The sequence below is a fragment of the Zonotrichia albicollis genome, chromosome 12 (assembly GCF_047830755.1).
Source record: "Zonotrichia albicollis isolate bZonAlb1 chromosome 12, bZonAlb1.hap1, whole genome shotgun sequence".
In the NCBI taxonomy this organism is placed as follows: Eukaryota; Metazoa; Chordata; class Aves; order Passeriformes; family Passerellidae; genus Zonotrichia; species Zonotrichia albicollis.
The window spans coordinates 20,861,322-20,875,342 of NC_133830.1; the positions used below are offsets into that span (position 1 = coordinate 20,861,322).

Genomic DNA, 14,021 nt, shown 5'->3' on the forward strand with positions numbered 1-14,021 from the left:
CTCTCCCATGAGCAGAGCACAGATTTTTATTTCCCGTTCTCCGTCTGTGACCGTGTTCACAGGGGTTCTTGGATGAAGGAAGACATGAGGATCTGACTCCATGTTTCAGAAGGCTTGATTTATTATTTTATGATATATATTACATTAAAACTATACTAAAAGAATAGAAGAAAAGGTTTCATCAGAAGGCTAGCTAAGCTAAGAATAGAATCAGAAAGAATGATAACAAAGACTTCTGTCTCAGACAGAGAGTCTGAGCCAGCTGACTGTGATTGGCTATTAATTAGAAACAACCACATGAGACCAATCACAGATGCACCTGTTACATCCCACAGCAGCAGATAACCATTGTTTACATTTTGTTCTTGAGGCCTCTCAGCTTCTCAGGAGGAAAAATCCTAAGGAAGGGATTTTTTCATGAAAAGATGTCTGCGACATTCCGCCCATCTGTGGAGTTGCAGTTCAGTGGGAGGGCAGAGCTGGCAGGTGCTGAGTGCAGTGATTATCCATCCGTGTTAAGGGATGTGTTCATTGCTCTGTGAGTGCCCCTGGTTCTGCTGGAGTGGGACCATGCCCTGATCCTGCTGCCCTGACAGGGAGCCACGTTCCCTCTGCACGGCAGGAGGACAGGGATGGATGCACGGTAACCTGGACCAGCTGCAGTTCATCCCTTTCCCTGCCCACGAGCCTGGAGCAGCCCTTGGGGAGGATGGAGACAAACCCACTCCAGACTCACATTTTCACTGACTGATCCCGTCATTTAGAGCATTGAAAAACTTTGGCATGATCCCTTTTATCAAATTCAGTATCATTGCACCTTTCTGAAGTTACTGGGAGACTGAAATCCTTCCTGCTGGGATCTGGCTGACATAACTGACACATACCAACTGTCTGTGAAGTGAAGGCAGATTAAAAATCCCAGCCTTGGCCTAAGTAGGTGCAAATCCAGTACATGAATGAGTTGCACCTGCACATCTGAGGCTGGTTGTAGATGAAAAAGCCAGATCCTAAATGTTTCAGTCCCTGTGAACCTACTGAGATTAAAAGAAATAAGAGAGCAGGGGTTCAGTTGTTTTACTTGTAAAATTTCAGTTGTGTCCCTGTTTTAAAGATTTAAGCCTGTCCATAAATATTAGGTCTAAACAAAATGTTTTATGTAAAAAAGCATTCAAGTATGTGGCCTCAGAGCCTGGAAAGTGAGGACAAAACCTTGCTGCTGCCACTGGCAGCTGTGCCAGTGAGCAGGGCTGGTGACCCTGCCCCTCTCCAGCCCCAGGGCACTCCCTGTGCTGGAACCCTGCAATTCCTGCAGCTCCCAGGACTCTGCTCCAGCTCAACTCACTGCCCAAAGATTGTAAAATCCCAGTGTGGTTTGGGTTGGAAGGACTGGAAGCCCATTCCATTCCACCCCCTGCCATGGGCAAGGACACCTTCCGCTGTCCCAGGGTGCTTGGAGCCCTGTCCAGCCTGGCCTTGGGCACTGCCAGGGATGCAGGGGATACATACAAAGTGGATGCTCATTAAGAAAATTAGTATTCCTGTTCTGCCAGGATAGTTCTCTGCACGTGTTCAGGTGTTCTGAGTGGGGTACTTGAGGTGGCACTGGGACATTTGCAGGGGTGTCAGAGAGCCCTGTCCCTGGGCTGTGTGTGTGTGACAGTGTGCCTGTGCTGTGTGACAGTGCCCTGTCCCTGGGCTGTGTGTGTGTGACAGTGCCTGTCCCTGGGCTGTGTGACAGTGCCCTGGGCTGTGTGTGTGTGACAGTGCCCTGTCCCTGGGCTGTGTGACAGTGTGCCTGTGCTGTGTGACAGTGCCTGCCCCTGGGCTGTGTGACAGTGCCTGTCCCCAGGCTGTGTGACAGTGCCCTGGGCTGTGTGACAGTGTGCCTGTGCTGTGTGACAGTGCCTGCCCCTGGGCTGTGTGACAGTGCCCTGGGCTGTGTGTGTGTGACAGTGCCCCTGTGCTGTGTGACAGTGCCCTGGGCTTTGTGACAGTGCTGTCCCCGGGCTGTGTATGTGTGACAGTGCCCCTGTGCTGTGTGACAGTGCCCTGGGCTGTGTGACAGTGTGCCTGTGCTGTGTGACAGTGCCTGCCCCTGTGCTGTGTGACAGTGCCCTGGGCTGTGTGACAGTGTGCCTGTGCTGTGTGACAGTGCCCTGTCCCTGGGCTGTGTGTGTGTGACAGTGCCTGTCCCTGGACTGTGTGACAGTGCCCTGGGCTGTGTGTGTGTGACAGTGCCTGTCCCTGGGCTGTGTGACAGTGCCTGTCCCCAGGCTGTGTGACAGTGCCCTGGGCTGTGTGACAGTGTGCCTGTGCTGTGTGACAGTGCCTGCCCCTAGGCTGTGTGACAGTGCTGTCCCCGCCCGGGCTGTGTGTGTGTGACAGTGCCCTGGACTGTGTGACAGTGCCCTGGGCTGTGTGTGTGTGACAGTGCCTGTCCCTGGGCTGTGTGACAGTGCCTGTCCCCAGGCTGTGTGACAGTGCTGTCCCCGCCCGGGCTGTGTGTGTGTGACAGTGCCCCTGTGCTGTGTGACAGTGCCCTGGACTCTGTGACAGTGCCTGTCCCCTGCAGGATTGCCCAGAAGCAGTGCTGCGTGTCCACGGTGAGGGAGAACAGCTGCCTGGCCGGGATGGTGGCCGCCAAGGAGGGGGACACGTGTGGCCCCGAGGACAGCGACCCCTGCGCGGGCTCCTCCTACAAGGTGAGCTGCCCTGTGGGTGTGCGAGGTGTCCTCCTGCCTCAGCAGGGATCTGCTCCTGCATTCCTGTGGGGCACAGAAATGATGAACTTGCAGGAATGTGGCAGTGAAATGGTGCTGTTTGCATTTCAGTGTGCAGCCCCTTTTAAAACTTTGCTGTAATGTTGTTTGGAATTAATTTCCATCTCCGTTTTGCAGACCTAACTGGCTGTAATGCTTTTGCTTCCTCGCTTTGGAAGTAGCTGAAAAGTCCATTTTAGTTTTTATATCTATAGTGTAGAAGAATTTAGAAAATGATGGGGCAAAACTTAATTGAAGATATAATGTGAAACCCATTACTGGGCGCTTTGCTTGGCTCCAGTGTTGAATTGTAGCCCCCTTCCCAGTTCTGCACAATGCTGGACTAGATGAACAAGCATTTAGATGATGATGGAAGCTTTTGTTCATAAATAAAGGCAAACCCTTAATGGACAGCACAAATCACAAATCCTGAGCCACAGCCTCTGCTTAGATAAATGAGATTTGCTTTATGAGAACCAGTGGAGCCAAACCAATTTAAACCAGTTTGAAGATTCAGCAGCTCCCTTGTCCTGTTTTCACCAGAACAGTGCCTTTCAGAATTCATTTCCCTCTGATCATCATTTACATAGCTATAGCTCAGCTTAAGTGCAGCTTCCTGGGCTCAGCAGGAACCCGATTAGTTCTATCTGTTCTTTTACATCGCAGACTCTCCCAGATAATTGTTCACTGGAAAAGCAGGGAATGTGGACATCTACTGCAGGCTTTAAGGGTTAATTAGCTGTGCTGATTTGTCATCCTCAGAACCATTGCTAATTTGGGTCTGAAGTCTGTCATTAGAGTAAAAGGAGAATTTGTGCGTTCAGGAGAAGACATTAATATGTCTGAAAAGTGACAGAACTGTTATTCTTAGGTTTTCACCAGGGGTTGTTTGCATGCCAGGCAGAGCCAGGCTGTGGAGTCAAACCTGATTACACATGCCATTCCTCAGGCAGGGCTGGGGAGGGAGAGCTCCATCATTCCTGGCTGAGCTGAAACCAGTGACTAAATACTCCCGTGGAATGGTTCCTCATGCCAGTTCCACTGGGATTTTTCCTTTAAGATAAACCATCTGAGACAGTAAAATTACTGAACAGCTTTGCTCACCTATTTAGCTTGTTTAGCTCTTGAGTCATTGCAGCCACTGCTTGAAAAAAATCAATAAATATTAAGACTGTTAGACTTTGTATTACTTTAACATTACAGTATGTACTGCTGTAATACAAAATAATCCAGCTTTGTACTGCTTTTTAATGCTTTGTATTACAGGAAAGATTTTCTAATTTTATTGTGGTTAAACATTGTTTCAGAGGGGATCTGGCAGAAGATGCTGACAGTCCATAGTGGTGTTTCCCCTGATCTGTCTGCTCTTAGTAAATCCTGTGGCATAAATCAAAAAAGTTTCTCTGGAATGTGGAAAGGTTTATTAATTGCTTCAAAACCCAGCAAGATATTTACTCTGTCTTGCCAAAAGCCAGGGTTTTATCTCCAGGTTACAAACATTTGTGGGTCTTCAGGCATTTAAGATGTTTTCACCTTTTGCTTCAAGGTCAATGTGGCAGTGCTGGTTTTTCAGATCCAGGAGTTCAACCTGTGCTAAATCAACCTGATCTTGGGGTGCTTTCATTGTTATTTACTCTTAACACCAAAAGCACAGGCTTAGGGATTTTTCCTAGTGCATGCAGACTTCACCATGGTAAATCCAATTATGCAGAATTCCAGCTAAGGTAGTTTTGAGGGGAATGCAGAAAGCTGTGAACCATAGAATGATTCTCAAGGTGAGTTTCTCAACTGCCAGGTAAAAATAGTCATATTTGCTATTAAATCAGTTGTAGAATTCCTGGGAAATTCAAAAAGCAGCTTACAGAAAGTCGAGGCATTCCAATTCTTTCATTTTAGATGGAACTTTTCAGAGAACAAGTTTTTCCACTGGAAAATGAGACAGTTTTGTTCACCTGGAAAATATGTGTGCCCAAAGATGTATGACTGATTTAATACTCTCTGTCATGCCTGCACATGGGATAAATTGTTAATCAAATTATGACTGAAAGAAGCTGAGGTCTTCAAGGCAAGTATTGCACATTTTACAGTACTTCAGTAAAAACATGTATTATCTTGAACTTCTATTTTGCATACTGAAGGTGACAAAACTGAGCTAAAACAAAAGACAAAGAAAGATAATTTGTTTTCAGAAAATTTGAATTTGAGGGTTCTGGATTTGGGGAGGATGGCAAGAGGAATTTTTCCTTTTCTAGCATGACCACAATTCATTATTGCTAGGGGATTTGGTTTTTGGTTTTGGTTTTTTTTTTTTTTAAATATTCATTTGAAAAGATAATTTAAGCCTATTTAGTGTGCAAAATAATTCATCCTCTTCAAGGCCCACAGTGTAAATAATTTTTTCACAAACGTATTTGGGCACGTGAAGGGAGCTCCTTATGGCTGTGCATATTTGCAGATGTGAGTAATGTCTGCTGTTTATGGTGTTTGGGGATTTCTCAGATTAGGAAGCAGGGCCATAAAATGAGCTGCAGCCCTCAGTGCTGGCTGCACATGCCAGGCTGTGCTCTGAGTGTGAAGTGCTCACAGAACCCCAGTGCTGCCCTGAAAAAAGGGGCTCAGCACAAGAGTTCCTGAGCATTGAGCTGGCAGTGGATGCATCTCCCTGCAGGAGACAGGCTCTGGATTAATGGGAATGCCCACCTAGGATTTCTAATGGTGGAAAGTGATTCCTCCTCATTCCCATGCTCCTCAGAACACTGCTTCTCTTAGTGCCTTCCCAGCTCAGGGATCTCCTTCCTGCTCTGTCCCTGGAGCTCCTGCTGCCAGCTCGAATCCTGTGTCTGACCCTTCCCACAGGGTACCCGAATGTTTGAGCAGGCTGGAGACTCCTCTTGGGCTCAGGGAGGCTCCTCCAGTGTGGCTGCAAGCTCTGAGTGAGTGGGTGATGTCAAAGGAGTTGCAGAGGGCAGGAGACTCTGCTTTTCTGGCAGTGAAACATGTTATTTTAGCTAAAATACATGAACAAATGAATAAATAAATTAGGGGTGAGAGGACACTTAAATTCAAATCCCCAAAGGCATCTCCAGCTCAGGTGTGACCCCTGTTGTCTCTGCAGCAGACCCAGCTGCTCAGCTTGGTTAGGTATCCACTGTGCAGCTCCAATGTGGACTTCTTGAGTTTGGTATCATTTATGTGATGCCCTTTTGTGGCCTGACTGTGCAGTGGATTTGTCTGGGACTGAGTAAAGCAGCACACAGATTTGCCTGCCACCTGCAGCAGAGCAAACTGCAAGAGGTGGGAGATGAGCATGTCAGTGAAGCTGCTGTTCAGGTGTGAAAGAAAGAGGCACAGAGCTCATCAAAGGCACCCTGGGCTCCCTCCTGGCAGTCCCAGCAGGATGCTGTGCAGCACAGCCAGGCCATTAAAGGTCAGAGCAGGGCTGGAGTGCAGAGAGGAGAGTCTGTGCTGGCACTGACAGGCTGGGATGCTGCTGACCCTCATGTCTGTGCAGGTTATTTCCAGTTCCCGTCACACAGCTTCAAACTGACCATGCTTTGAGCTCTAATGCAAAGAGCTGCAGATCTCTATTATTTTGTTTATAATTCCTGTTCATACTACACACAGGCAAGGCCTGGGGGGAGCAAAATGTGCAGCACCACTCCTTCCTGGCGTGTGGAGCTGCTGAAATCACTGGTACAGCCAGACTTTGTGTTTGTTGTGGCTGCAGTTGACCCGTTGGTGCAGAATGGCAAAAACAAGCACAAGTAAAGCTTTGATATTTACAACTGTCCACGCTCCAAATGTTTTTCCAGATGCTGCACTGCTTAGGAAACTGCAAATCAGTTCCAGGTGTGTGTGGGCTCATCCCTGAAACTGTGTTAAATCAGAATAGAATTGTTAAGGTGGAAACAGACCCCTAAGACCATCAAGTGTAACTGTAAACTCAGCACCACTGCCGTGTTCACCACTAAACCATGTCCTCAGGTGTCACATCCACACACTCTTTGAACCAGGTGTGGGGACTCCACCACTGCCCTGGCAGTTTGCTCAGTGCTGGTGGCTGACAGACATTCCCAATGCTGGTGGCTGATGTTCCCAGTGCTGGTGGCTGACGTTCCCAATGCTGGTGGCCAATGTTCCCAGTGCTGGTGGCTGATGTTGCCCTGTCTTGCAGCAATGCTGTGACTGCTGCAGCCTGGGCCTGCGCCTGAGGAGTGAGGGGAAGAGCTGCGAGTCCAACATCAACCTGGGCTACCCCTGCAGCCACGTGATGCTGTCCTGCTGTGAAGGGGGGGATCACTTCGTGCACCCCGAGATCAGACGGCACCCGGAGCCCGTGCCCACGGTGACCCCCGAGAAGGGTGAGTGTCCTTCTGTCACTGAGGGCTCTGCCTCACCCTGAGGGCCTTCAGCCAGCTGCTGGAGGCAGCAGGGCATCGGGGGCACAGCTGCTTTCCTCCCAGATCTAGCACAGATTGCCTTCTTCCTAAGGCAGGTTGGAGAAAGCAAAGAATCTCATCCCTAAATATACCTGAGACCTCACTGAGAGAGGAGCTTTGGTGTTGTGTGTTCAAGAAAAGCTGGTTAAGAAACTCACTTAAGGATTAATTTTAATGTCACAGAAAGCCTTGGTCAGGAGTGGAAGCAGGTGGTGCTCCAGCTCTGGCTGGTGTTTAAAGGCAGTAGGGAGGACAGCCCTGTCGCTGCTCAGTGCCTCCCAGGCTGCTGCTGGTGCTAACATAGGAGAAGCCAACAAATTGTGATGTTGGAAAGTTTCCAAACCAATTGGATAACTCCTCCTGAAATTTGGAATTCAGTGCGGGGCCAATTTCAGCTGGGGCTCAGCACAGTTCAGATGGGGTTGGCAGTGATGTGGAAGGTCAGCTTGTGGCCTCCCCTGTGGCTGTTTCTCAGTGGCTCTGTAAAATCTGTCCCTGCAGCCCTAGAGGAGGAGGAGGTGACCCTCCAGCACCACAGTGTTATCTCCAGGATGGGTTCCTTTGTAATATCCTTGCAGTAACTGTTCTGGGTGGATCTGGTTTTCCTTGGCATTGTGTGCCAAGGGCAGAATAGCTGTCAGACACGCTCTGCTGTAGTTTCAGAGAGGGAGGATCACCACGAAGCGCTGTCCATCAGCAGTGAGGCTGAGCTCTCCAATAACCTGCCCGGGGATGACCTGGATGAGTGCCTGCTCTACGGGGGGGAGCTGTGCCAGCACCTGTGCATCAACACTGTGGGCTCCTACAAGTGCTCGTGCTTCCCTGAGTTCACCCTGCAGGAGGATGGCACCAGCTGCTCTCCAGGTGAGAAAAGGCACATGAAGGGCAGTGTCTTTATACCTGCACTCACCAGCCAGGCTTTTCTTTAGTTTCTATGCAGTTGCTCTTTTTTAATGGGTGTTAATGCATGGATGTGTTCTGTAGAAATTGTAAAATATAAAGAAAAATGGTAATTTAGGACACTCAATTACACCTTATTTTTGTGTTTGGTGGTATGGGATAAGGGTGGTGTTTCATATGTTCAAATCAAGAGTGTTTGCACTTTTCAGAAGGGAATTTGTAAAGATTTTTTAAGAAATATCTGTTCTTCTCAGAGTAATTTTGTATTTCACAGTCAGGTTTTCTTTAGATAAGTTTAGATAAACTTAACTCAGTTCAGACAGACAGCATTGCTACCTGAACTTTGATTTTTATCTAAAATCATTAACATCCTTCAGTGATAACAAACTCCAAGTTTGTCTGGTGTGGTGGAAGTCTGGAAAAGAAAGTCACTTGTGTTGTAATTGTTTTGATGTGTGGAGTTCTCCAATGGCACAATTTCAAGTCAGATAACCCAGAAAGTTGAAACCTCATATTGGTTACAAGTGCTTTCTGTTATTTAACAAGCAAAAGCAGTGTTTCCATCCAATGACAGAACTCCTTAGGCTTCTAATCCTCTGCCCAAGCCAAACAATGAGCAGTCTGTATGTCATCCTTCTCAATGTGGTGTTAGCGCATTTACCTCAAGAATGCATTTGACTGTTCCTGTGGCAGCTGTCTGCTCTGCTTATATTAAAATTCTGGGAAAGGAACCTAATCCAAAAGAGGCAAAGAGAAGTTCTTATTTTAGCACCTCAGGATTTGGCCTCATTGCTCACCTGGACTGTATTTATGGCTTTGCTTTGCTGTTCTTCTCCCAGCAGTGCCTCTCTCTGCTGAGGTTCTGAGTGGAACATCTTGTGATGTGGGAAGTCGTGTTCCTGCAGACCTGCAGGGCTGTGCTGCTCAGGGCTGTGCCCAGGGGTGCCCAGGGGTTTGCAGAGCTCACCTGGGGCATGGGACTGTCACAGGGGCAGGGGACACCCGTGGGAGCTCAGAGGGGCAGGGCAGGGGCCAGGGCAGGGAGGGCTGGTGCTGCCCTTGCTGTGCCAGGCTGAGGGAGGCTCAGGAAGGGGATTGGGAACCTCAGTGGCTTTGCTTGGCTGAACCACACGTGGCACAGTGGCCTTTCAGTTCTCCTTGTCCCTGTGTGACTGTGCCCATCTTGGGCATTCCTGGGGAAATCACTCAGGCTGTGCGCCAAGCAGGTGAATTTTGTTTGTCTCTGTTCCACAGTCTGTCATGTGTCTGTGCTGACTTCACTTGTTTAAGGAAATCACTCTTCCCACACCCCAAACCTGCACTGCAATCACCCTTAGTCACTTAAGGTTGCCACTGTTTTGGGGGTCACACTTTGCTCCAGATAACCCTTGAACTCAGTGGGGACAGGACATATCCCTCTTAAGGATTTAGGCTCCATGGATTTAGGATTCTGTTTTGATGATACTGATACTCTTATTGATGTAACAGAGCTCTTTTTTTTCCTGATACCTTTTGCATTACTGTCTGTTGAAAATATTAGTGGCAGACAGCAGCTGTCATGTTTTCCACTTGGCTGTACAAAAGTCATTCCAAAGTACCCTGTGCTTGTAAAGATGTTTGTTGTTTGTCTGTGTTGAAATAGGATGGACAGGATAAGGTCAAAGCTTGATTTTTTTTTTCCATAAAATACCGAATGAAAGACAGGCAGTGTATTTAAAATACAGCAAATGTTTTAAAAATGAAAACAGCACTTTGTAGTTTTTTTCAGATATTGCAGTACTTACAGAAGTTACTGTCAGCCAGGCTCTCTGATCTGTGTCCATGATGTTTGTTTCCTTCTCCAAACCATGATGCAGTGGGATGAGTGGGATCACCCCTTGCTGTGGGGTGTGTGGTGGGGATGGTGCTGTCCCTGATCCTCCCTTGCCTTGCAGATCCTGACAGAGGACAGATGACCAGGCTGGAAGCTGAAGCCACCATCCCTCCAGTAGCATCTCCCTCCCAGCCCATCCTCGTGGTGTCCTTGCAGGAAGAGCAGGACAAGTGCAAAGGTACGTTGGAGGTGTCAGTTGCAGAGGAATGTTTAGAGACAGAATAAAACTCCTCTCATCCCTCCTCCAGTCTGATTTCAGTGCACAGCTTCAACCTGTTGCTGTGCAACCTGAGCAGTGCAGGTGGGTGTGAGCAGTGCAGGGGGTGAGCAGTGCAGGGGGTGAGCAGTGCAGGGGCTGTGAGCAGTGCAGAGTGTGAGCAGTTGCTGTGGCACAAGGCTGAGGAATTGTCAGGGGAAACACGAGGGAGAAATGTGAGGCTGCTCTCTGCTTCCAGGGCTGTTCCCCACTGCTCCTCATGCTGGGGTGGGCAGTGCAGCATTGCAGGTGTGAGCGGTGCAGGGTGTGAGCAGTACAGGGTGTGAGCAGTGCAGGGTATGAGCAGTGCAGGGGGATATGAGCAGTGCAGGGTGTGAGCAGTGCAGGCTGTGAGCAGTGCAGGGTCTGAGCAGTGCAGGGGGATATGAGCAGTGCAGGGTGTGAGCAGTGCAGGCTGTGAGCAGTGCAGGGTGTGTGAGCAGTGCAGGGGGTGTGAGCAGTGCAGAGTGTGAGCAGTGCAGGATGTGAGCAGTGCAGAGTGTGAGCAGTGCAGGGGGTGAGCAGTGCAGGGGCTGTGAGCAGTGCAGGGTGTGAGCAGTGCAGGTGGGTGTGAGCAGTGCAGAGTGTGAGCAGTGCAGGGTGTGAGCAGTGCAGGGTGTGTGAGCAGGTGAGCAGTGCAGAGTGTGAGCAGTGCAGGGTGTGAGCAGTGCAGGGGCTGTGAGCAGTGCAGGGGCTGTGAGCAGTGCAGAGGGTGAGCAGTGCAGGGGGTGAGCAGTGCAGGGGGTGAGCAGTGCAGGGGGTGAGCAGTGCAGGGGCTGTGAGCAGTGCAGAGTGTGAGCAGTGCAGGCAGGGAAGTGTGAGCAGGGCAGGCAGGAGGAGCACTGCAGTCCAGCTGTGTCTGTGTGCAGCAGCAGGATGTGAGCAATGCTCAGGGCTGCCTGGACAGGTTGGTTCCTGGCTGATTCCCCTGGCCTGAGCTGGGATTGTGCCTGGCTGGCCTGGCAGCGTGGAACTGCAGCTGATCCATGCTGGGGGTCCTGATGTACTCTCGGGTTGCAGTTGATATTTGCTCAGCCAAGATGTGCAGGATGTCTCTGCTTCGACCCATGCAACTGAAGAACAAGTCTGGACTCTTCACTTTTCGGTCTTGAGGTTGTTTATTAATTCTTATCCATAAAATTTTCTTTCTGCCCAGCCAAGGTCTGTTCAGCAGGGCAGCCACAGGCACTCTGACCGCCCCTGAGGTGGTGTTGTCTTTTTATACTACAAACTACATATAACATTTTTACTCTTAATTCCCAATACCTATCACTGTGTTAGACAGTGCACTTCTACTCTAAACCAATCCCAAAGTACCAACATCACTGCAGAAAATGGAGAACATGAGAAGAAGGAGAAAGGCTGGACATGCCCAGATTCCTCCATCTTGTCCCCATAACCCCCATACCAAAAATCCTAAAATATACATTTTTGCCCTGTGATAATTTTGTTATTACACCGTTCAAACCTGTGTGACTTTCATGTCCTCGTACAAAGTTGGCAGCTTGCTCCAAGGGTCAAAATCAAATCCCCAGGTGCTCTGGGCAGCATGTCTGGGTGTCCAAGCCCTCTACAGGGTCCCTGGCAACTCTGGACACCCGGAGGGATGTACTGAGTTCTGACAATGCACTGTGCAATTTTGTGTTGTGCAGATAACGGCCCCTGCAAGCACCTGTGCAACATCGTGGATGGAGATGCTGTGTGCTCCTGCATGGCTGGCTACACGCTCATGGCTGATGGGGTTTCCTGTGAAGGTGAGTGCTTTGGGCTCCCCACAGAGCCATGGTTAAATGTTTGTGTACCTCACACCCCCGGCTGTTCCTTATTTTCAGAGTTGGGAATTGCAGTGCCATCAGAGAGACCATTTGGCAGAAGGAATCTCAGTTCTGCCTCACAGGTACCTCCTGAAGCACAGCGTGGCTGTTACCTGGCGAGGCGGAGGCACCTGGGCTGGCGCTTCTTTCCTCTGACATTGCAGGCTTTTTTACAGCCCTTCTGGTTTCTCTTCCCACTGAAGTTCCTCCCCAGGCCTTGTGTGCACAGCTGTGGACACTCAGCACTCTGGCTGGGAGCAGGAGCAGCGAGCAGGACCCCTTTGCTCTCCTGGGCATCCTCAGGGCATCTGCTCTGTTTGCTTTTATCTCCTCTTGCCTTGGAAACCTGAACTCAGGGAGGCTTCACAGCTTCACAGGACATGCCATGGGAGCTGGGCCAGCTCCAGGTGTTCATTTGCTGCTGGGGAGATGAGCAGTGAATTCCAAAGCTGCATCCTCACCATTCACATTACAGACATTTTAAATGGATGTTCTTGAGTAGTCACAAGGGATGTGTTTGCCCAGGGAGGGCTCGGGGGTCAGAAGCCATGTCGTGTGACAAACCTTAATTACAAATCTCTAAGTAAGGGAGCAGTAACAGTGAAATACAAGCAGGAGCTCCCAATGCTCAGAATTGCTCACAAATGATCCACATCACTCTTAATCTTAGATCTTATTGAATAACAAATCATTTTCATAAAATTCCAGACAGTCTGTGAAGAAAATGGGATTTTAATATCGCCAGATGAAATATTCACAGTGCACTGCTTACCCAAGCGTGGTGGAAGTTAATTTGATTAATTAATGTCAGCATCAAAAGGGGCATTTCAAGGCAATCGTTTTCCTACAGGAAATGAAAAAATTTGTATTTGTCAGTGGAGGCAGTGAGTTTAAACATTGGCAAGGGACATTTATAACCTCTGTTGAAGTCAGGATCTGATGGTGAGGGTGGTGGTGCACTGTGACAGGTTTCTTTCAGGGACTGTGCACTGTCTCTATGTGAATGCCTGCATGTTTTTAAGGATATTTCTTCTGGAGTGGCAGAACACAGGAGTGTGATCAAGGACTGAATGATCTCTGAGGTTTTATTCCAGCCCTATTTTCAGTGTAACACTGCATGTATTGCAGCCTGCTGCTGATGTGGGAGCTCCAGCGCACTTCATCTCGGCATCCCCAGTGTGACAGAAATGTTGTTTCATTTCAGGACTGTTCTAATGGAGTTCTGTTTTTCCCTTTTGGCTGCCCCTGCTGCTGTAGATTTGGATGAGTGCCTGACAGGTGCTCAGGCTTGTTCCAGCGGACAGTTTTGTGAGAACACACTGGGATCATTCTCCTGTGTCAGCCACAGTGGGATGTGTGCAGAGGGCTTTATTCTCAACAGGCATAGGAAATGCGTTGGTAAGACGAGAGGCACACGGCCTCCCTCAGCATCACAGCTCTCCATGCTCTGCAGCACCTCCCACCATCCCTGCATCTGGCATCTCAGAGCCACCCAGCACAAACACACATCACACATGCACCATTTGCTCAGCCCTTCACCTCATGAGTCCTGTGCTGTTTGGTGTTTCCCCCGCCATGTCAGGTGCAGATAACGTTGAGCAGGAGCCCCAGGCCCACAGGGTGGGGAGCACAGCAGCTCTGCTGGCTGCAGGCTGAGCTCAGGGGTCACAGCAGCTGATCCCTCTGCACAGTCCAACACTGCCAAGTTCTAGGCACCACCAAACCACAGAACTTCAGAAATACAGCTCACCAATCCGTGTGAGTCCAGGCACTAGGAAAAGATCCATTCCAAAGAGTGGGCATTTTAAAATTCATATGAGACCTTTGTTGATTCTGGCATAAGTTTCTTTGTGTAAAAGTGAAAGGTGCATCATAATTCTGCTGGATCATCCCTGCTGTTTGACTTCATGGAAGAAACCAATCAATTTTTACCAGTGTATTTATGAGGATTTAGTTTGCTTCCAGCAGCCAGGACCTCAG

General features: G+C 49.1%; 1 protein-coding gene across 8 annotated transcripts in view; it reads left to right on the forward strand.

Annotated features, from left to right (window-relative positions):
* Positions 1-14,021, forward strand: part of FBLN2 (fibulin 2) — a 117,613-nt gene that overhangs the window by 79,137 nt on the left and 24,455 nt on the right. For 7 of the 8 annotated variants that reach the window (XM_074550182.1, XM_074550179.1, XM_074550178.1 and 4 more), the window contains 6 exons: positions 2,573-2,702; positions 6,934-7,120; positions 7,856-8,062; positions 10,033-10,149; positions 11,880-11,981; positions 13,299-13,439. In XM_074550182.1, coding sequence (XP_074406283.1) covers positions 2,573-2,702; positions 6,934-7,120; positions 7,856-8,062; positions 10,033-10,149; positions 11,880-11,981; positions 13,299-13,439 — 884 coding nt within the window. The remainder of the gene's footprint in view (positions 1-2,572; positions 2,703-6,933; positions 7,121-7,855; positions 8,063-10,032; positions 10,150-11,879; positions 11,982-13,298; positions 13,440-14,021) is intronic. The other variant, XM_074550183.1, reaches the window with a different exon arrangement.